Source organism: Paramisgurnus dabryanus, chromosome 12, assembly GCF_030506205.2.
Source record: "Paramisgurnus dabryanus chromosome 12, PD_genome_1.1, whole genome shotgun sequence".
Classification (NCBI taxonomy): domain Eukaryota; kingdom Metazoa; phylum Chordata; class Actinopteri; order Cypriniformes; family Cobitidae; genus Paramisgurnus; species Paramisgurnus dabryanus.
The window spans coordinates 32,724,320-32,748,479 of record NC_133348.1 but is presented as its reverse complement, the minus strand read 5'-3'; the positions used below and the strand labels follow the sequence as shown (position 1 = coordinate 32,748,479).

Below are 24,160 nucleotides of genomic sequence, written 5' to 3'. Positions count from 1 at the left end.
GAATATATATTTAATCATTTCTTGTTGTTGATCAGAGGTGATGGGTCTTCAATGTGCAAATATAAAAGCACAGGGGCATACCAGTATCTATTTAATGGGAAAGTCAGTCGAGTGTTTAATACATGGAATAGACCAAGAATTCATGTTTTTAACCTGTCACAACTGTCCCTCTGGTGTGAGTTTTTTTTTTTAAATGGCAATTTTTAATCGACTTGTTTGAGTTTATATGACGGCACATCAAGCTTCACGTGGTCCGATAGTCAGCAGCATTGTAAGTAATTTGAACAAACCATAATACACATATTAAACTATTACATGTATTCAGTATTGTTTTTGTTTTTATAAAGAATTTAATTAGGATGCTTAACAATTAATCGCGATTAATCGTTAGCAGAATAAAAGTTTTTGTTTACATCACATATGTGTGTAAACTGTGTATAATAAATATGTATATATATATAAATATGAAAATATGAATTCATGTATAATTTTAAGAATTTTTTTTTATATATTAAGTATTTATATTTATATATAATATAAATTATACATAAATATACAAATGTATATACACATGTAAACATTTCTAAAACATATACATGCATGTGTGTACATTTATTTATACAAAGTTATTATACACAGTTCACACACATATATGATGTAAACAAAAACTTTTATTCTGCTAACGATTAATCGTAATTAATCGTTAAGCATCCTTACTTCTCACGTACCTAAGGGATACATGAGCTTCTGAAATTATTTACTTTTTAATTTAAAACACAAACAGACACATTCAGAACTGTTATAAACATTATATGAAGCGGTTTATGTATATCATTTTTGTAATAATATATAGTAGCAGAATAAATAAATCAGCTAAATCAGCATATTTTTTCAGCATAATATTAGTTGTTTTTGAACAATTATTGTATTTATTGTTTACTGCAGTTTCTATTAAAGGTTTTACTGGATAGATTTGTAAATACAGATCATGGGTGCACATTCGGCTCTTGGGCGTATATTATAGTTAAAACAAATGTTTTGTAGAGATTTACTGTGTTTGTACCAGCTATTATGGCAACCCCTAACTGCACAAATGCTACCGGTCTTCCAGGATTTCATAATAAACATTAACTAGCCAGTCAAACGGCACACCTGTGTCACTCACAATACGACTACCATTAGCTTTAGTGGCTCACCGGAAGTCTTACACAAAGGAGCTCATAGATGGTGGCACCCACATTTAAGTTAAAAATAAGGTGAATACCATGTGCATTATATGGTATGATCACAGCTGAAATAAAAAATATACCTCTGCTGCTAAACATACTATGATGTTCAGGTTTAATTGGTTTTGACCTGTCATATATTAATAAATAAATTAGCAGGGTATTTTTGTTCCTTTTGATATTACGGTGACATGATATGACCTAGACATAATCTTTCATTGATTCACTCAAACAGAACCTCAGTCCCCAGAGTTGACTGAAAATGCATTTGTGCAAACCACGTCTGGAAAAGAGACAGTAAAGCCTGTTAAACTATGGTTTAAGGCAGCGGAGGTGGACTGAAAACCCATTCTGTCCAGTTTGTGTGACTTCTATGTGAAAAGAGGCTCTTTGTGGGGGGTAGAAGCCACTTCTAAAAATCAAAGAGAAAGCAAAAAAAGGAGGCAAAGAGGGTTCAAAGGGCAAAGTTACGGACCCCCGAATACCCTGCACCCTCAGCACCCCCGATGAGAGACAACAGCTGCATTCTCAAACCGGGAGACACAAAGCCAATGAAAGTGTCGGAGTGAAAGCTGCTACATAAAAGAGATTAGCAACAAACACAGTTCACCAGTGAAGTGTGAGCAAACTAGCATCACACTGGTTTTCTTCACGTATTTTAATAATAAATACTAACCATGTGCCTTTGTGGCTGTTAGTGCATCTGTAAATGTTGAAGGAAACACATAAAAGATGTTTTTGGGCGGAGTTTCGTTTTTGTGAGAAGCCTGAACAAATAAGTGCAATCCGTTAATAATATGTTAAAAATAAGAGCCGGTAGATAAACTTAATCTTAAATCATACCGCACCAAGATACACATCTGTAAGCTTGAAATAATGAATAATAAGTTGAGCTGTTGATTTGTATTTCACATGTTATTTTATTTGTTTTTTTAAATACGGAAATTAAGTGACCTGCAATTTTAGTTTCGAACACAAATGGCGAAAGAGACGTTTGCACCTTTAAACATTAAAGAGCACCTATTGTCCGATTCACGATTTTACATTTCCTTTGGTGTGTAGGTGTATATTAGTACATGTTAATAATATGTAAATAGTACAAACCCCAAAGTGAAATGATGACGCGAGTTATCATCTCCAACGTAAATCTCTTTTCTTGGACTACAACAAACACACAGATTGTAGGCAACAGTTTACTTCCTAGGATTGGCGACCTGGACACGATGGACCAAATGCAGACATGGTTTTAATGTTTTAGTGTCCTTACAATACCAATCTGTTACGTTCTGTTCACGCATGTAAAGTTGATCGATCAGCTTGGACATCTGCATTTTCTGGATCAGATTTGGCTCGTTTTGATAAGCTAGTAAAGACGATATTAACTCCTGATAGTATTGCATTGTGAGCTAATCTTCCAAACATGGTAAGTGGCGTCACATTTCCGGCTAATGTCAGAGGTACACTGCAAAAAATTATTTTCAAGAAAACATTTTATTAGTATTTTTGTCTTGTTTTCAGTAAAAATATAAAAAAATTCTTACATTAAGATGCTTTCTCTTGATGAGCAAAACGACCCAAGAAAATAAGTCAAAACAAGCAAAAAAATCTGACAATGGGGTAAGCAAAAAATCTTGAAATTTTTTCTAAAACACTAAATTCAAGAGAAATGCATGATTTTTTTGCTTACCCCATTGGCAGATTTTCTTTTCGCTTGTTTTATGCACCACTAAAATTTGATATTTTTGGTATAAAAACTTATTTTCTTGGGTCGTTTTGCTCATCAAGAAAAAGCATCTTAATTTAAGAATTTTTTGATATTTTTACTGAAAACAAGACAAAAATACTAGGAATTTTTTTCTTGAAAATAATTTTTTGCCAATCAGAGGACACTTTTCAGGACAATGCGCTTTATACAAAATCTATGCATTTCAGGAAGGCTGGGCATAGAAAAGCAACAATAACGTACAGTATGTGTGAAATAATGTTGTTTTAAGTAACGTAATAGGGGCCCTCTAACACAAATTTAAAAGTGAAAATTCTTATCGGTTACCAACTTTTCAAGACAAACAACTAACCAACGATTACCTTGGAAAAATACCTTGGATATAAACATTTGCCTTGAGGGGTGAATTCAACAGAATCATTCTTCTCAGTGTGGTTTTTCAAGCTGTTGAAGTTTACATTTATGCACTTAGCAGGCGCTTTGTCCCAAGTGACTTTCAAATGAGCGAGTATTTATTATAGCAGGAGGAATAAGACAGGTCCCAACATTACCTGTGACACCACTGGAAAATGCATTCATATAGTAGATACCATACCACAAGGCCCCAAAATGTACATCCACATCCTATCCACTCTCCCCAACCAACAATTGGGAAAGCGCCACATTAGAGAGCCTCCCATGCTTCAGCATCTCTCCTCCACAGTCTCTTTCTCTCTATATAATCCAGATGGAGTCTCTCATTGATAGGTCTGGCCTGAGAAAGTCAGTGTGTGTACAAAAGCAAGTAGCAGAGTGTATTTCTAAAACGCTCCTGCTGGGCTTTGGAGACTTGAAGAATGTTTATTGTTCTCGTGGTGCGTCTGAAACTCTTCCAGGAGTCGAAAATAGTGTGGAGCTCTCTTCCACTCCATATCAAGGCCTGCATGAATAATACGCCGATCCACGTCTGCCCTTTGCTAGCCGTTTGAGAACGGAAATATGCAAACAAAATATTTTCCTCTAAAACAAAGCATGCATCATGTTCATGGCTTTGGTCCGATGATGTCACGGGTTGAATCCATTTCTGTCTGCTAAACCGGATTGGAATGTAAATCCTCATATTTTATAACCAACTCATCTGGCCACCAAATCAAAGGTCAGGTTTACCAAATTAGTAAGTCATCACGCGAGCAGAAATCTAAAAAACAATCTAATTCTTTTCTTGGACCAGACAACAACGCCTCCCTGTTTGCTATCCAGGCTGTGTCCTGTATTTGCATTATACAACACAACAAGGAAGCAATTCTGTAAGGGATGTAGCATGTCTCCCAGACAAAAAACTAATTACGCAAAAGTACTTAAATGCTGATGTGACTGCTTATCTACGTAATGCAAGCATGTTGAATTATTGTACATGTGTCATTTTAGTGGCACGGTTATGCGAAATAATACCAAAATTGTTTCTAAAACAGACATTCCCGTCCCAAATTCACACCATTGGCTGTGCACCTGTTGCTTTGCTATGCTGGTCGGGATACTCAAACAAACAGAGCAGTGTTTTGATAGCGCCACAGTGTTTATATGTTCTCTCACACGCTTTAATGTGTGTTTCTGTCCTACTGTGGTGGTAACAAACCTCAGTACAAGGGCATGTTTCCACACCAGCAATTATACTAAAAACGGAAAAGTTTTTCCTTTGCGTTTTTAAAAAATACCGGTTCGCACAGATCCAGGATAACGATTAAACACTGTATTATGTGTGCCAAGCCAATATTTGGTGATGTTACTTAGTAAACAAACACAAAGGGGTGGTTTCCTGGACCATATTATGGGTCATATTAAGATATGACCGTGCAAGTTGTTTTCCGTTTGGACAGCTCTGACATTTATTTTAGTCTAAGACTAGTCTAATCCCTGTCCAGGAAACCGCCGCTAAGTGCCTGGCCTGCGTGCATACGCATTCTTCTACAGAGTCATAAATGCAAGTGATTAAGACAGCGAAAGCATCAAGCAGTTTTTAATAAGATGAGGTAGGTTTATTACTACAAGTGACACTGGACAATAAAGCGGCAACATTTTGTAAACTTCGTTGGAGGAGCGTTAATAAAGTTAGAACCTTGAGAAGCATAAACACAGTCCTGTAGACCCGTCCGCCATTATTATTATGGTTGTCAAATACTCGCACATGCCTGTAGTATGAACAACACGTAATACACATGTGCATGATGTCACCGTTTTCACATCTTGTGTTTTTGTCGTTTAAACAGAAAACTATAATGCCGTTTCAAAAGCGTACGTTTTCAGGACCCCAAACGTTGACATGTGAACAAAGAAATGTTGACGTCTAAACGAACATCCAAAATGCAAAAAATGCAGCGTAAATGGCCTCTCAACATGTTAAGTTAACTCAACTCAAACCATTTAAGGAAACCGATTGCCACATATGAGAAATGTGAACTTAAAGGTCACGTTCTTCCTGATCCCATTTTTTAAACCCTAGTTAGTGTGTAATGTTGCTATAATAGCATAAATAATACCTGTAAAATGATAAAGCTCAAAGTTCACTGCCAGGCGATATATTTTCTTTAACAGAATTCCTCTTTCAAAGCCTACAATGAAGATACAACTAAATTGGACTACAGTCCTCTACTTCCTGCTTTAATGACGTCAGTAAAACGTTTTTTTTTTTTTACTAAACTCCGCCCACATGAATACGTCAGTCACCAGCTTTGGCTCAAACGGCTCTGCTAAGCTAAGCTGCTATCGAATCACCACACACTAAACAAACTACAGTTCTGAAGGAGGGACTTCATAGAACAAGGACATCAGCCCGTTTTGAGGACAGTGAAAACAGCGCTATACAGACAAGTAAATTGTGTGAAAAATACCGCGTTTTTTACACGTGAAACATGAATACAGGTTATATTGCAAACTGTAAACACAATCAAAGCTATAAAATCACAGAAAGAACGGGAGCTTTAAATATAAGTGCCTATTTAACGAAAATTAATCATGGTTTTACTAAAAAAAAAAAAAAAAACTTGGTTACTGTAGTAAAACCACAAAATAACCACAAAATAGTGTAGTAAAACCATGGTTTTGCTATTAGTAATCTATACACAAAAAAACATGATTACTACACTTTTTACACTTGAACCTCATTCACACAGACCTCTGGTCCCAGAAAATACCCGTAAAATTGCCAGACAAGCGTCTGTGTGAACAAAAACTCGTTCCGTTAATCTTCTGGGATCGTTGCCGGAAAGAGGACCTAGTAAGATACGCGGGTAACCCTCTGTGTGAACAAGAATGCCATAAAGGGCGTGTCGAAGTGAGGACGCGCGCGTCATCATCACAACACAAGTTATGGTTCAGCTCCTTACAACGAGAGATAACATGTATATAAACATTCACCACGAGAAATGTTGCAAACTAACATGTATATAAACATTCACCACGAGAAATGTTGCAAACTAGATTGAAGCAGTTATCAGGAAATGATATATGAGACGCATAAACAATGACGCACGTGCCGTAGTGAGGACGCGCGTGTCATGGCAACATGAAGTTGGTTCAACTCTTTAAAATGAGGGATTTACAACATTCACTACGAGAAATGTCAGCATACTAGACTGAAGCGGATATCAGGTAAGTTAGCTTGTCATTTACTGCGTTGAAACGGAGATCATTCAGCAGCATAAAAGAATATCGCGTCACGTGCTCATTTGAGCTATAATAAACGAAAATACCCGCATGTCATCCCAACGAGATATATTGTTCAGCTCCTCAAAATGCGGGTTTTAAATGCATATAAACAATCACGATGAGAAATGTCTGAAAACTGTATAAAAGCAGAAATCAGGGAGCTTGTCAAATATACACTCTGAAGCTGAGATCATTCACCAGAATAGAACTGTGCATTCACGCGCTCCTTTGTAGTCTTATCATAAACAAAAATGCACGCGAGTTGTTTCTGGAGAGAGAAATAATAAATAATATGCAAACTTCAGACGCTGCGTAGAAGAGAGGGCGGGACTTTCAACATGTCACGTGTCTTTCCGGGACCATCAGATGCCGTGTAAACTTGGCAGTGTGAATGAATAAAATATCAAGCGGTCCCGTAAAATTCCAGGATGCCTGTCCCGTGTATCTTACGGAAAATCTGTGTGAAAAGGGCTTTGTATTAAAACTTAAATGGTTTAAGACAATCGGTTTCCTCAAATGGTTTGAGTTGAGTTAATTGAGTTATTAAATTTATCTTCAAAAGTCTGTGCTATTTAACCATATGTGTTAGCTATAAACATTTTCTTTGGTTGACAGTTTAATCGACGACTTCTTATCTGTTGTTTTGCTATGACAAAAAGACATTTTTGCTAATGCTAATGTCTGTGATAATTGTCCATTTGTTTTGAATTGAGTTTACTGAAATGCAACAACATATTGAATCTAGCTGTTTTAGCTAGCAGCATTTTGCTATTATGTATAGGGTTGAAGATGTTCCTCAACTTTTAATAAACATACTTTATAGCTATCATATTTAAATTTGGATTTTTATATACAATTTGTTTCTACAATCCCAAAAGTCAGTCCTGCTTTATTCTTGGCTTTCTTTATCATTTAGGTTATGTAGTGATTAGTTAGACATCACTATCGTTGCACCATCACTGTGGACGTGTGCTTGTCTGTCTGAGCTGTGAATAAGTGAAGTTTGGCACACATTCCACGACCTGGGGGTCAACAGAGAGAATGTTTGCACCGCTCCTCTCTTACCAGATACAAGTGTGCTCATGAAAAGCAAGAGTGGATGAAAGAAGCATTTGGTGCATTTAGTGTCCCCTTCAATGGTGATGTGACATCAGTCTTTTCTATTGGTAGATGTTGAGCCAGAACAAAGTGTGTTCTTGGGGATGACAGAGAGAAATAGAAAAAAAGCAACACTCTCCATCTAGACTATCCAGAATTAACATTTTTCAATAAAGTGTGTACATAAATGGCTGTCTCACTGTTCATAAGGTCCTGATGCTCTGCTTGTGTGTTTTGGGTGAATTCCAGTAGTGATATAACAGATTCCTGTTTGAGCTCATTGACTCTGATGAATCAGTTCAATTCACTGACTGGATCTAAATGGTTCTTTGGGTTCTTTCCCACTGTAGGAACCAAATCCCATTTTTGGAGTTTGTCAGAAACTTTACTGTAGTCATGTTTATTGAACAATTACAGAACAATTTATTTCATCCAATTTACAGGATGAAAACACATCAATTCTCAAATGTAAGGTCATTTCTGTTTATTTAATCAAAAAATGTATTAGCTTCACATGCAAAAAGGGGGAAAATAAGTAAGAGATAGACAGGCATATAGATAGACAGACAGACAATCAGACAGACAGACAAACAGACAGACAAACGGGCAGGCACACACACAGACAGACAAACAGACAGATAGGCACTCATATAGGCAGGCATACAGTCAGGCAGGCAGGCAGGCATATAGACAGACAGACAGACAGACAGACAGACAGACAGGCACACAGACATACATACATACATACAGGCAGGCATATAGACAGACAGACAGACATATAGGCAGGCATATAGACAGACTGACAGGCAGGCAGGCATACAGACAGACAGGTAGACAGACAGGCAGACATACAGACAGACAGAAAGACAGATAGGCAGACAGTCATTTAGCAGGAATATAGACAGACAGACAGACAGACATACAAATAGGCAGACAGACAGACAGACAGACATATAGGTAGGGAGGCATACAAACAGACAGAAAGCCATATAGACAGACAGGCAGGCAGGCAGGCAGACAGACAGGCAGGCAGGCAGACAGACAGACAGACAAACAGACAAGCAGGCACACAGACAGACATACATACAGACAGACAGACAGACATATAGGCAGGCATATAGACAGACTGACAGGCAGGCATACAGACAGACAGACAGACAGACAGACAAGCAGACAGACAGACAGGCAGGCAGACAGACAGACAAGCAGGCACACAGACAGACATACATACAGACAGACAGACAGACATATAGGCAGGCATATAGACAGACTGACAGGCAGGCATACAGACGGACAGACAAGCAGACAGACAGACAGGCAGACAGACAGGCAGGCAGGCAGACAGGCAGGCAGACAGACAGACAAGCAGGCACACAGACAGACAGACAGACATACATACATACATACATACATACATACAGACAGACAGACAGACAGGCATACAGACAGACAGTCAGGCAGGCATACAGACAGACATACAGATAGGCAGACAGTCATTTAGCAGGAATATAGACAGACAGACAGACAGACAGACAAATAGGTAGGCATATAGACAAACTGACAGGCAGGCATACAGACAGACTGACAGGCAGGCATACAGACAGACAGACAGGTAGACAGACAGACAGACAGACATATAGGCAGGCAGGCAGACAGACAGACAGACAAGCAGGCACACAGACAGACATACATACATACATACAGACAGATAGTCAGGCAGGCATACAGACAGACATACAGACATATAGGCAGACAGTCATTTAGCAGGAATATAGACAGACAGACAGACAGACAAATAGGCAGACAGACAGACAGACAGACATATAGGTAGGCAGGCATACAAACAGACAGACAGCCATATAGACAGACAGGCAGGCAGGCAGACAGACAGACAGACAAGCAGACAGGCAGACAGACAGACAGACAGATAGACAGGCATATAGGCAGGGAGGCATACAGACTGACTAACAGGCTGACAGACAGATAGACAGACCGGCAGGCAGGCAGGCATACAAACAGACAGGCAGACAGACAGACAGGCATGCAGACAGGCAGACAGACAGAGAGACAGACAGACTGATAGATAGACAGACAGACAGACAGACAGGCATATAGACAGACAGACAGACAAATAGGCAGACAGACAGACAGGCAGGCAGACAGACAAACAGACAGACAGACATATAGACAGACAGACAGGCATACAGACAGACAGATAGGCAGACAGACAGTCAGGCAGGCATACAGACAGACATACAGACAGACAGACATACAGATAGGCAGACAGACAGACAGATAGACAGGCAGGCAGGCAGGCAGACAGACAAACAGACAGACATATAGGCAGACATATAGACAGACAGATAGAGAGACAGGCAGACAGACAGACAAAAACACATACCGACAAATAGACAGACAGGCATACAGACAGACAAATAGACAGACAGACAGACAGACAGACAGTAATATAGGCAGGGATATAGACAGACAGACAGGCATATGGGCAGACAGACAGACAGACAGACATATAGGCAGACAGACAGTCAGGCAGGCATACAGACAGACAGACAAATAGGCAGACAGACAGGCAGGCAGACAGACAGACAAACAGACATATAGGCAGACATATAGACAGACAGATAGAGAGACAGGCATACAGACAGACAGACAGACAGACAGTCATATAGGCAGGGATATAGACAGACAGACCGACATGCATATAGCTAGATAGCTAGATAGACAGACAGACATACATACATACAAATAGCTAGCTAGACAGACAGACAGACGAATAGACAGACAAACAGACCAATGTGGCAGCAATATCTCTTTAAACAGGTTGGTGGGCGGAGCTAAAGTGGGTGTGTTTGTGTATGAGTCACAGATAGTAAAGAGTTTCTAACAAAGACGAAACTGACGTCTCCACCTGATACACAAACAGTCCAAACCACAGTCACGCAACTCAGTCATGTGTGACAGTAATCCATGGACAATCAATGAACAGCGTGTTATTCCAACAACAATGTCACCAGGATATAAATGGCAGATTTGATCAAAAATAAAGAAAGCAGGTAATCTGTACTGAGATAAGTAGGTCAGACTGTCTGACGGGTGTTTCAGGTGAACTCCACAGGCACGATATAACAGATCATCACAATAACAACTTGTGTTGCTGATATTGCATATTTTAAACCAAACATACTTCTCCATCTGGTTTAATGGAATTGAACTAAATACCTTTGATTATATCCAATGTACAGTGGCTAAGTAGTCAGGCTTTGTACTTTATGTAGCTCAGGAGTGGATCAGAAAAGATATTTGTATTGCTAAGTCCAAAGTTCAGTGAAAAAGCGTCACGTTTTTGCTAATTTTCCACTAATATCCTGCAGATTGCTTCAAGAGCAAACAACAGTTAAGCTGTAATAAAACACATACCACAGTGCAATTATAATGAACCTGATGCCATAGGCTGTGTGACCTCACCGCACTAATGCTTAATGCAGGTAGCTAGCTGTGTTTATCTGAGTAAACACATAAGGCCACAGTAAGCCCTACATCTGTCAAGTTGATCATTTGCTAAATAAAGAAATTTCAAAGATGAATTAAAATCAGTCCCAAGTTATTGCACAATATTTGCTCAGATGTGTATATGACTTCCTTTCGTTAGAAGTTATAACATTGTATGATAATAATATCCTAGCTCTTTCTAGATTTGTAATGACATTGAATAGTATTAATTTTTTTAAACCCATCCATCATCATAAAAGAAATCCATACGACTCTAGTGAGTCTTTTGAAGCAAAATACGGAGCCCGGCAAGTCACCCCGTGGAAAAAAGAAAACTAGATCCGCAAATCCGTGATCATGGTTTTGTAATTTGTCCCTTAAGTTTATAAACCGTACTTACAGATGATTCCTTCAGTTTTATACATCGTGCGCACGAGTTAACAAATCATGCTCTCAGATGAGGGAGGGGTTACAATCTGTGAGTACAGGACGGATTGCGAAATTGTGCGGACGGTTTATTGGTACGTATTGCAAAAATGAGGGTACGGTCTACAAATCTGAAAGCACGGATTGTTAACTCGCGAGGAAACAGTTTAATAATCTGTGAGTATGGTTTGTAAACTGAGGGGACGAATTTGGAGAAAAGAAAACAAAAGAAAATGGGCTCCATAGAAAATAATTCATATTTTGAGTGTATTTAATGATTGATATGTCACGTTTGTAGTAATAAAATATGCAATTTCTGAATGCAGAACTTCAGAAATTAAAGAAGTAAAATTCCTGAAAATAATCTAATAATTATAAATCAAACAGCTTATCTATAAGTATTTTGGAATAAACACAAGACATTAGCCTGACCACTTTGCAATGATAACATTCTCCCGCTTATAAAATTAACCTCGGGAGAGACGCGATCAGATTGAAGTACTCAGGGGTAGGCCGTCCACTAACAAAATGCCAAAATATTTTTAAAGTATGTCAGTCAGCCTCCGTCTTGCCTTTAATCATCTTATTATACATTCAAATATATGCATTATGAACAAAGAACTGTCATTATTTCCAATCAATGATGTGCTGAGTTAGCTAGCTAACGTTAGATAATATTTGGTTTAAGGTTTCGGGAAGGGACAAAATTCCACCACCCCGTCCAAACTTTTAGGATACCAGGTATCAGATTTACACAATCCATACGCACAACGCTTCAGCATGTTTCCCTCGCTCGAAAGCTTGACAGACGTCCCACGCCTAGTTACCGTTGCTAAACCACGATTAGCCTGTTACGGTTTTCAGGCGTGGCTTGGTGAAGGGTCAATTTGTGCGTATTTTACGAGGTGGCTGATTCGTACGACCACCTTCATACGTTTTTGTAAGATTTGCTTTTTTTGATGTTGGGGTTAGGAGCGGGGTTAAGGGTGGCGTTGTTTTTATATGATAATCACACATTTTTGTAAGATTTACCCTGTATGAATGTATACGAATTAGTCAACTCATAAAATACATACAAAGTCTCGATCCTATATCAAAGCATTTTGTGGTAGTCCAGAATATTTTATTTATTTATTTGTGTTCATAGACACAATTATCACTTTCCATATATTGTTCTTCGTGTCCCCGAGCATGACTTTCTTTGTCATGTCATTTTATTTATTGTTTTTTCAATTTTTAAACCATTGTCCATTGGGGTTAGACTTGGGGTTTGGGTGGGATGTCCGAAATGTAACAGAAAGTGGTTCTAACCCAAATCACAAGTGACAATGGTAAAAAAAATCAGAAATCAATACATAAAGTAACACACCAAAAAAACGAAAGGAAAAAAAGAGGAAAATCGTGTCCATGAACATGAATAAATAAATCAAATATTTTGTGACTATACCACGAAACACCTGGACATTGGATTGAAATTCGATAATTGGTTATCGCGTGTCTTGTGATTTCGTGTTTCGCATACAGTATAAAAACTAGTGACAAGACTCATAATTTTTTTTTTGTTAACTATTTCTTTAACTACTCAATACAGTAATTGATGTAAGATCATATTGAAATGGGTAAATATCGCCTGATATCGGTAAACTGCTTTATTGAATCATCTGAGCCCATCTTAGATCAGTGCTCTTGCTTGCAGACCTAAAGACCATGGGAGATCACATATCTTTAATAGACATTTGCCTTGTTCTTATTGTCTCCGAACAGTGCCAGGAAAGCTACGCTAGTCCTTTATCAGCACAAAAAGCCAACATTTACACAGGATCTGAACAGCAGGTTTTGGCCCTTTTAGGTACCTTGGTTTATAATTAGATCCATCTGCTGCAAACCTCTCAGTTAAAAACTGTGTGAATGTCTTGGACCCAAACCATCTCAGAAGTCATGGCTAGTGATTTAGCACAGAATTACAGTCATTTCATATTGTGGGAGACCTTGACGCCAAGTTCTCTGCTTGTTCACAGTTAAAGTTCTTACTGGTTCCTTGTTGATATCCTTGAAGCAAGATGAAAAGCATGAGTAAAAATGTACAACTATGTTTTGAAGAAATAAAATTGCTAAATCCCTTTAAAGTCTTTCCTCTAATATACATGCACTATGTATTACACAAATAGTGGACATAAGCACATCCAAACAAGGAGAACATGACACACGCATGGTATAAGATCCATTAACCCAAATGGATCTGTGCTATCCATGACACTTTCCAAGTAACATCTGTTAAACCTCCAATATCAACAAACAATGAATGTAATGTAAACCAGTATGAAGAGAAACACAATAGCCAAGTTATCTACAATGTTGCATATCATCCTTAACAAGTAGCCACAAAAAACTTTATTAGGATTTTACAAGGACTAAATGTCTAAATAAATGAGTTTCAGGTTGCATAAAAAGTGCAGCCAAATTCAAATGACCGACCATGACGTCCAGACCAAGATATTTCCATATGCAAAACAACCATTTATTACTCTTTAGAGAAATAAACTATTTATTATCAATTCAATTGCTGCACTTAATCCTGGAAACTGACATCTGTTATTTGTCAGTTGTATTTTTGTCTTGTTTTCAGTACAAATATCTAAAAACTCTACTCAACTTTAGACATAAAATTTAAGCGAAATTGTGTTTAAAAAAAATCTGTCAATGGGGTGTTTAAGAAAAAAGTTTACTTATTTCAAGATTTTTTTTAAATTTTTTTGCTTGTTTTAGGCACAAATTGACTTAAATTAGATATGTATTGTCTAAAAACTAGACTTTTTTTTCTTAGGTTTTACTTAGAGTTTTTAGATATTTGTACTGAAAACAAGACAAAATACTAAGTAAGATTTTTTTTTTTTTAAGTAATATATCAGTTCAAACACAAAACAAATGAGTTTGCCAAACTGAAAAATTATAAACTATTAAAAACTGATGGTGTTTGAGAATTTTTTTGAGAATTTTTGCCATGACAAAATACCAAATTACACGTTATATTATTCATACAATGAAAAGTATTTCCAATAAACAAATATCTCACTTACTTCTTCTATCTTACTTTGAGTTTTAGTTTATTTTAGATAAGTAATCGCTGAAGTTTTGGTTACGTTTAGTGATAAATAAATAAACACCGAGTATCTGTGTTGGGTTATGGGGGTAGATTTCGCCCTTACTCTGGTAACCATCGTTTAGCCAAATATCACAGGTATCACAGCTATTATCACCAGTTATATGCTTTAAAGTTCATGATAAAGAGTTAACAAACAAATTTGTTCAATGTGTAGGCATTGTAGTAGTAAACATGTTAAAACTGGAGAACAGGATTCACGTGAACGTCTTACCTCTGATCCAGTTTACAACCTGAGTCGGTGTCCAGTGTGTTATCGGCTCCATTATTCTGCTGTGTGGATAAATCAGCCGGAAAGTTTCACTAAAGTTTCACCAAAGTTTACCGCATCATACATGAGCTGTCTTGCTCATAACAGCTGAACACTGATCTGATCTGATCACAGAAACAGCGCTCAAACTCAAACCCACACACCGAAACTACAAAGAGAGAGAGAGAGAGAGAGAGAGAGAGAGAGAGAGAGAGAGAGAGAGAGAGAGAGAGAGAGAGAGAGAGACGGGGGTGGATCACGTTACACGCGCAGGTTGGTGTAGTGCTGCAATATGCGCTTTATTTCATTGTGAGTGTTTGTTTACTCGCTGTAATTTGGGTTTAAATCATATATTTGTCATTTTTCGGTTTGACTAGCATTACTTTTCTATTACGTTGGTAATGGTTCTTTACAAATAAATGAAAGTTGCATCGTAGACCAGTGGTTGTCAAACTTTTTAGGCGTGGGCCATCAACTGTGTGCTTCCCATCATTTATCAAAATATCTTCATCATGCAATACTTTCATAGTATTTGTTTATCCTACTATGGAAGTCAATGGTTACAGCAGTGCTTACCATTATTAATTAAAATATCTTATCTTGTGTTTATTAGAAAAAAAGAAATTCATACACGTTTAAAACAACACGAGGATGAGAAATTATGACAGATTTTTTATTTTTGGGTGAACTACTCCTTTAAGTTTCATTTGGTACTGTTGATATGTTAATTTAGATACAATCTATTACAATTTACGAATTGGGCAGTGCTTTATAAATCAACAAATAATCTAATCGAAACTAAAAAAAATTTTTTTTTAAATATATACAATTTACAAAATATAATTGACTTTTTGTACATAATGAACTTCAAAATGAATTTATTTAAACAGATTATTCAAATGTCAGGCAACTGATATTTTTTTGATAAACACTGCCCTCTACCGATGAATCAAAATATAACTTATCTATGTATTTTATAGTGTAGATTTATTTAGACTTACTTGTGTATATTTTTAAAGCATGTACTTTCCCATATCTTTCTTTATTTTGACACCATTGGCCATTTACAACCATTGATTATAAATTAGCCAATGTCTCATCACAGAAAACATGTTTTTTTATCAGAACAATGTGACATGTAACATCTCTTACAAAACATAACAATGTTTTTTATTGATTACTACTGGTAAAACCATGGTTTTACCTATAAGTTTTACTGCAGTAGCCATGGTTTGGGTAGCACGACCATGCTTATTTTGTGGTAACCATGGTTTAACTAGTAACCATGTTTTTTTAGTCCTGTAGTTATTTTTTGTAAGTGATATCTATAGTGAAAAAATACATATGTTACTAAGCAATACAATCTCCTTAATGCACTTTTGTATCATATTGTTATTAATAATATATTATAAATATGGCTGTCAAAGTATTAATCACGATTAAAAGCATTCAAAATAAAAGTTTGTTGTTGCATAATGTGTGTGCACTGTATGTAATTTTTTGTAAATAAATAAACAAACACACACACGCACGCATGTATGCATTTAAGAAACATTTACATGTATATATATTTATTTATATTTTAATATTTTTTATATTATATTTAAAAATATATATACATAAAAATTCTTACATTTATGTATGTTATATATACATAATAATTACACACAATACACACAAATATATTATGCAAACACAAAGTTTATTTTGTATGCAATTCATCTTTTGACAGCCCTAATTATAAATCACCCTGTGCTTTGACATCCACTGTTTCATAAAAAAACATGCAGAAACATATAAAGCACATTCAGATTGTTTTTATTAATTTAACAAAACCTTTGATTTATCTTTAATTTGAAAAAGCAGAGCTATTTAAGAGTGTATCAAATAAAAAACATAAAATATATTTTACTTGTTTAAAAAATAAAAGGTTTCCTTCATTTGTAATGGGCACAGTACATTTGAGTTTCCATTATTGTGTAAAGGCCAGTTCACACTGGTCAGACAACTACCAACTCCAACAAACACCAACAGATACCAACAGACAACCACATTCTTAAGTCTCATTTACTTTGATCCAACAACTGCCAACAGGTGTTTCACACTGGTCAGACAGACTCCAACAGACCCCTACACCTGAACTATCTATCAGTAGAGCATCTTTAAACTGTTCAAGCAAAAACAATCCAATAAAGAAAAATTATACTCCAAAAATTGGAAGGAAAATACAAAATTCAAGGGCATCTATTGGACAACACATGCATTTGAGTTGTGTTGTTCAGAATTGAGCTGTTCTTCACAAATTGCTGTCATCCAGGCCTGGCGCTCTTCTGCAGCATCAGCACTAAGGAAGAAGGTACGTTTACTGTCCCTTGGTGTGATTGTCCAGCCAAATCTGTCATCATCACCCTCCAGCAAATCCATATTTGCTCCAGCCAGATTAATGCACTTTTCTGTTGACTAGGCAAAAAGGACACACATAATGCTGTATTTAGTACATTTTGGGGTCAGAGTAGATATTGTTCCAGCTGGTTAAAAGATACCCATTCAGTTAAGAAAACCTTATTGACAGTTCTTTCACAATTACAATTAAGAGGTTTCTTAACTTAAGAGGTGCTTACAACTAAGCCCAAAGATGTCCCCAGATGTCGTCATGGAAACATAACAACAACATGACGAGAAACCAATCAAGGCTGTGACATTTTATTATTATTTACTTTACAGAAATATTAACTAGTCTAGATAGCATATACATTGCATGCGCGTGTGCGCTAAAGTTAACACTGATAAGCTGATCACTGTAATAAGTTTCTTAAGAGCCTGGCAAAGCTGCGATGACTTCATGTACAAATCATTATGCTTCACTCTTACCTCTTCATTAACACCGTAGAAAAGATTCCCGTTTCTGATATGAAACCACGCAACTTTCCAGCGTTTAGTGTAGTGCGTTTTCTTAAATAACCATCCTTTTTTACACTTGTCTATTATTTCTTCTGGATGGTTTTCATCGGTTGTACCGTTAGAGGTCGCCGATTCAACAGCCATTACTCTGCTGCTCATTCTGAAAGGTAGCGTTCTACATATGCGCATGCGCGACTTTTATCCTAGAGGAAATATATTTAAAATATATAAAAAAACGAGTAAAGCATAAAGTTCAGTATGGTAATTATTAATCCTATATTTATTTATTTATTCCAACTAAGCATATAAATATACAACTTTTAAGAATTAAAGCTGGTAAAAAGCAAAGGTAACTGCAATTATATTATATTAAATTTGTTATATTCTATTAAATTAATTATGGTAAATTATAATAAATCCTTAAACACATGCATATTTAAATTTATTATACCGATTTAAAACGAACTCCAAAACTCTTAAAGTAAAATTCAATTCAAGTTTATTTCTATAGTGTTTTTCACTATTTTGCATCGTTTTAACTTGTAAGACAGCTGCAAAAAAATGACATTCTTACTTAGTATTTTAATCTTGTTTTTAGTACAAATATCAAAAAATTCTTAAATCAAGATGCAGTATCTTCATTATCAAAATGACCCAAAGAAAATAAGTCTAGTTTTTAGTTAAAAAAAAAAAAATTTCAAGTGAATTCTTAAAACATTTAAAAAATAATCTGCCAATGGGTATGGGGTAAGAAAAATGTTAAGTTTATGTCATTTTGCTTATTAAGAAATGCATCTTGCATTAAGAATTTTTAAATATTTGTACTAAAAACAATGCAAAAGTCATTTTTTTGCAGTAGGAAAATCACATTTTAGGAAAATATGTAGTACTGTATTTTTAAAATCAATTGCATCCATAGTATTTTTATGTTATTTATTTTAGTGTTTTGAAATTTTCAACAATACATGTTCTTGTCTTAGGACAACTTTGCAGAACTTTTTAAAATCCACTTCAAATGTTGACTAGTGTATATTTACACCATGTGGTGAAAATACATGACAGTAGGCGTTTGGCTTCATGCGGTGCCGCAAGAACCGACAACCGAATGACGTCAAAGTACCGCGAGAATGGATCTTTAAATCATATTTCGTCTCGCTCTCGCGATACTTTAACGTCATCCGGCTGTCGATTTTTGCGGCGCCGCATGAAGTCGAACAAGCCTAGTATGTTAGCAAACAACAAAACAAAATAAAAGTCTTTTGTGTACGTCAGCGCTCGCTGGTTGTTCCAGCTGTTGAGGAAATGGCGGCCGCAGCGATGGCAGGGGCTGTGGCGGATCCTCCGCACATTACGGATGCCAAAAAACGTGAATATTTCTCTTCCATTAACTCAATGGCCCGTAAGATCATGCAGGAGAGGGACAAGATAAAAGAAAGCTACGGTCCCGCCTGGGATCACATGAGTCCAGCCGAACAGGACTCGGCCATCGATAACGGCATGATGGATCCCCGGATCCGAGCTCGGTACGCCATGCACCGGGTGGACCGAGATGAGGTGATCTGTTACCCGAAACTGCTCATCCAGACCGGACAGAAGATAGTACACTTTGGAGAAGAGGTGCTTATGTGACCCATAACTCTGTTTTGGTTTGTACTTGTATTGTGTTGATTGGTTGTGTGTAGACTGTTTGGATTTGCTCTAGTGATTGAATTGAGGATGTGTCAGTCCCAAACCATCACGGATAATAAAACGTAAATCATCTATACAGACTGTCAGGCAGCTAATACTTATGTTTGAAATATTTTAATATTTTGGTACTCATTATCATGGATCACAAGATGTTACACAAGGCCGTAACAATATAATATTTCCTGTAAAAAATGGTCTTCTATAAGTCAAACTCTGTTATGCATGACATCTCTGTGTTTCTATTTTCCAAGGACTTAACTTGGCAAGACGAGCATTCGGCTCCCTTCTCCTGGGAGACCAGGGTAAGTAGGGCATGTTTTCTAAAAATACTTATCCAGTTTGCCGTCCCAAAGCAGCCAAATGTGACTCAGTCTTTCCTTACAGAGTCAGCTGGAATTCAGCTTGATCTCTGGTGCCACAGAGTCGGCCGTTCCCTCTGTAAGTAACGAATCCAAACCCAAAACCTCTCAAAGCAGCAAGCCACCCAACAATGACGAGTCGTCGTTCTGGAAGATCAGCGCCGAGCGGTCCAGGCTGGAGGGCGAGAAGGCCGAATTTCAGTCCCTGATGCCGAGCCAAATCAAATCTCTGGAGAAGGGGGAGAAGCCCTTGCCCTCGTACCTCAGGCCGGAGTCCGTGTCGAGGGAGTCTGAAGAAGCCCCCGCCTCAAAGCAGGTTAAACAGAGGACCAATAGACCTTCAGCTCCTCCTCCACCAGTTCCCATCAGCGTAACTCCCGCTGCGATTAGCGTGACCCCAACGCCTCCTGCTCCTGCGTCCACTTCAGAGGAGGGATGGGAGAGGGCTCAGAGCACCCTTCCCTCTGTAAACAACACCCTGGATGATGTCTTCAGTCCTGGCCTGGTCACCAGCTTCTCTTCAGCCCAACAAAACACAGGCAAAGATGCTGACAAGCCCAGTGGTTCGCCTGCCTCAAGTCCTTCGTTCTCACAGGTACGATGGATCAAATTCACTCATTTCATAAAAGCACGTCAAAAAAGGTAATGTCAAAATTTCAAACCCGTATGACTCGGCCTGTGATGACCATTTTTGAAGTAAAAATCAAGTAACAACTTAATGTTTATGTACATTTCACAGTAAAGTGTGGTGGCCGTTGACATCACTCAAAGTTTGCGGGTCTGAATAGACATCATGGTAGCCTGCATTGTTTTACTGTGAGAGATAAAATATAAAGTCATAAGGGTTTGAAAAAACATGGCATGGGTAGGAGTAAATAATTACAGACTTAAAAGTTTTATGCATTCTTATGCTGCGTACACACCAAACGCAAAGCATCACGTTCCTCACTCTAGATTACTCATGCAATTTTTTAGCTTGAGTTGAATTTTTTTTTTAAAGTTGCGCGAAGATGTGTTTGAGGCGAATAGCACGTTTTCAAGGCAGTTGCGCTGCCCAATTCACTTCGCGTCTTATTATTGCAAATTGTAGATTTTGCTTTTGGTGTGTACGCCCTATTACTTTTTCATTCTCACACTTCACATATTTACACCAACTATTTTACTTTCTTCATTTTGCAGTTTAACACGAGCAGCAGTATTCTGAAGACTGGATTTGACTTCTTAGACAACTGGTAATGCTAGAATATCTCAAAGAATCAAGAAACACGATCTTCAACACTACAATTTTGAATGCTTAAGTAGTTTATTTAGGGTGCATCAGTATCTCTACAGCTCTGCTTTGTTTGAATCGCATCAGATGGGCATCATTTAAAACCAAATTCGTTGCAAATTTTCACCTGAACCTCTTACTTTCATAACCCAAAGCTTAAGTATTAAAGCTTAAAATGGAGAAGTATATTTCTTTTGTGTTTTCCTACCAAACTCTTGGCAAGATATACATCTGTAGCCATCTTCTAGATTGCCTTCATACGAATCACGAACTACAATCTGCATGATCTGAACCCCAGACCTTTTCATGTGGACTCAAGTGTGTTTCCATGGTTTGCACTTTATTTCACAGTCAGTCAAGAAAGACTTCTGCATCTCTATACGCCTTATTCAGTTCGCCCCCATGTTGGACGTCCAGAGTGTGGGCTATTATTTTGTATCGGGATGCTGGTCATTCAGCCATCAAAACACAGAAAATACATAATTTTACACATTTCCACAACACAAAGACCCTCAGAAAACGTGACCTAATTTTGATATGAGAGCAGCACAACGTGTACATAAAATCTGTTTTGTAATTATCCTATTGGCTTATCGGTCATTTGTTGTCATTTTCTCAATTCACATTTTCTAATGTTTTTTGTCCTGTGGAAATTTGTTAAATGATGTATTTTCGGTGTTTTGATGGCTGAATGACCAGCATCCAATAGGTATCCAACAAAACAATAGGTTTAAAGCCATCCGTCACAGCCTCAATTTGAAATCAACATGGCGGCAGACTGAATAAAACTCTTTATGAATGATGCATTACTCTCATTGGCCCAGTCTTTAATCTGTTATTTTTTAGACCTTAATACTAGTGTTAAGATATTTCACTGTACATTTACTGATAAGGACCTAAATGAAGAACTGTAGCATGGTTTTCAGAAGACAATATGCACCTTGGCTTGTTTTATAGACTTTTTATATGCGGTTTGTTGTGTATCAAATAATCCTTTCACTTTATTCTCCTAAATGCTTCTTTCAGTAGTAAAGTACAGCAGAGATAACTTAGAGCAACACAACAGTTAAAATCATTGGCAAATCATACTGAATGCTTCGCTAGGACATTGAAAGTGTGCAGTCTTGCATTACTGCGATAGTGAGTATACATGCCAAGTCACAGTATGTCAGAGCGTTATAGATAACTTAAAATGCACATCTGGTAGATGGCCATTAACAGGTTAACTTTCGCAAGATTTTCTTGAAATTGTCAGCATACTGTTGTTATGATGTTGGAGAGCAGGTATCAAGGCAGGTACATTACCTTAAAGGAACAGTATGTAGGATTGTGGCCAAAACTGGTATTGCAATAACAAAACTTGTGGCTAAAACTGGTACTGCAATCACACAACTGGTAGCAAATACACAACATGACAACATAAACATCAGTTGAGGGCTGCAACTCCACCTTTTAAATGACAATATCCTGGCCAGACCACTGTTGTCAGTGATATAAGTATTTGAAATGAAAATGATTTCTTAATGTCTAGTGACATATCAGGGCCATTTTATGATTAATTTATATAAATTTCTTACATACTGTTCCTTTAACTGTTCGCAATACTACTCTGCCTGCAAGTAGGGTTGCAAAATTCTGGGAATTTTCAAGGCTGGAAACTTTCCATGGGAATTAATGGGAATAAACTGGGAATTTGAAAAAAATTGCAGAGTTGGCTATAATAGGGAACTTAAATATAGTAAAAAAAATATCTTGCAGCATAATTTTGTTTAAAACAAGAAGATTTAATAAAACTTCAGTTTAATTTCTACCCTGCACATTTCTCAGTCACATTGCTTACTGAAGGGCCATTGAGGCCACACCCCCTGCATTTACTTGCATTCAAAACATACACAGATCATTTCTTGAATCCTGCACACAAAATAATGTCAAAATGTCAATTTTTGCGGTTATTCACACAAAAAATACATACATTTCTTTGTGCTGCATGTACGCTAGTGTGCAACAACATTATATCATTGTAAAGACAAATACACTGACTGAGAAAACATTTAGGTGAGATAATTACACCCCAAACCACCCAAAAGTTTGGACACTTTACTATTTTTAATGTCTTATGCTCATCATGCCTGCATTTATTTTAATGAGCACAAGTTTCAGGATTCCTCAAAATCTGTATTACGTTGCATGTATATCTGCTTATGACCAAACAAAATATTTATTTATGTTTGTATGTGATATATATTTTCCTAAATTTCCAAATAATTCCCATCAAGTTTCCAATTTGGAATTTTTCCAGAATTCCTCAGATTTAAGTTAATGTTCTGCCCCTTTGCAACCCAGTGGCAAGTAATGCATTGAAAATCGCTAGCGTTCGTCTACTAGAGTTTGTGTGTCGAGCGTCTAGAGTGTATAAGTAGGAAATTGGAAATGTTTTTCTTGAACACTAAACACATGGCCTGGAGCCAATGTTTATGCATTTATAAACCTGTTATGTAAGATGAATACTATTAAAATAAAATAAAAAACATGTTAACTTGTGTCGTTTGAATCTTTCTTGCTTGCTGGTAGTCAGATAGCAGTGATAATTAAAAACAGAACTTTCTCATAAATCTCATGAGTGTTTGTCAAATATTTCAAGAGTTCACCGTCTGTTGTGATCGGTTTGTGCTTTAGCATAATTGCTTACATATGTGACGTTTTCGCCTTGCTACAAGCGTATTCATATCAGTTTCATGGGTTATTGTTTATATTAAGGGGTTATCGTTTATTATGTCTCTCCGTTGGAATGCTGCTCCATAGTCAATCAACATTTAAAGACATAGCGCTCTTCTTCGGATCCATTTGAAGGCGTTTTATAAGAAATC

General features: G+C 37.0%; 3 protein-coding genes across 3 annotated transcripts in view; 1 reads left to right on the top strand and 2 right to left on the bottom strand.

Moving 5' to 3' along the window:
• Window positions 1-15,257, bottom strand: part of LOC135750107 (connector enhancer of kinase suppressor of ras 3-like) — a 59,103-nt gene extending 43,846 nt beyond the window's left edge. The window contains exon 1 of the mRNA XM_073816316.1: window positions 15,039-15,257. Coding sequence (XP_073672417.1) covers window positions 15,039-15,090 — 52 coding nt within the window. The 5' untranslated portion in view covers window positions 15,091-15,257. The remainder of the gene's footprint in view (window positions 1-15,038) is intronic.
• Window positions 15,258-16,876: 1,619 nt separating this feature from the next.
• On the bottom strand, window positions 16,877-18,123 carry LOC135750163 (oxysterol-binding protein 1). The gene is made up of 2 exons (XM_065268949.1): window positions 17,946-18,123; window positions 16,877-17,534 (listed from the first exon to the last, which is right to left on the bottom strand). Exons 1-2 carry the CDS (start codon window positions 18,117-18,119, stop codon window positions 17,319-17,321), a joined length of 390 nt encoding a protein of 129 aa, XP_065125021.1. The 5' UTR covers window positions 18,120-18,123; the 3' UTR covers window positions 16,877-17,318.
• Window positions 18,124-19,242: 1,119 nt separating this feature from the next.
• c12h1orf198 (chromosome 12 C1orf198 homolog) lies at window positions 19,243-23,829 on the top strand. Its single transcript, XM_065268996.2, has 4 exons — window positions 19,243-19,592; window positions 19,916-19,966; window positions 20,049-20,618; window positions 21,203-23,829. The coding sequence occupies exons 1-4, from the start codon at window positions 19,278-19,280 to the stop codon at window positions 21,257-21,259; spliced, it is 993 nt and encodes a 330-aa protein (XP_065125068.1). The 5' UTR covers window positions 19,243-19,277; the 3' UTR covers window positions 21,260-23,829.
• Window positions 23,830-24,160: the final 331 nt, after the last annotated feature.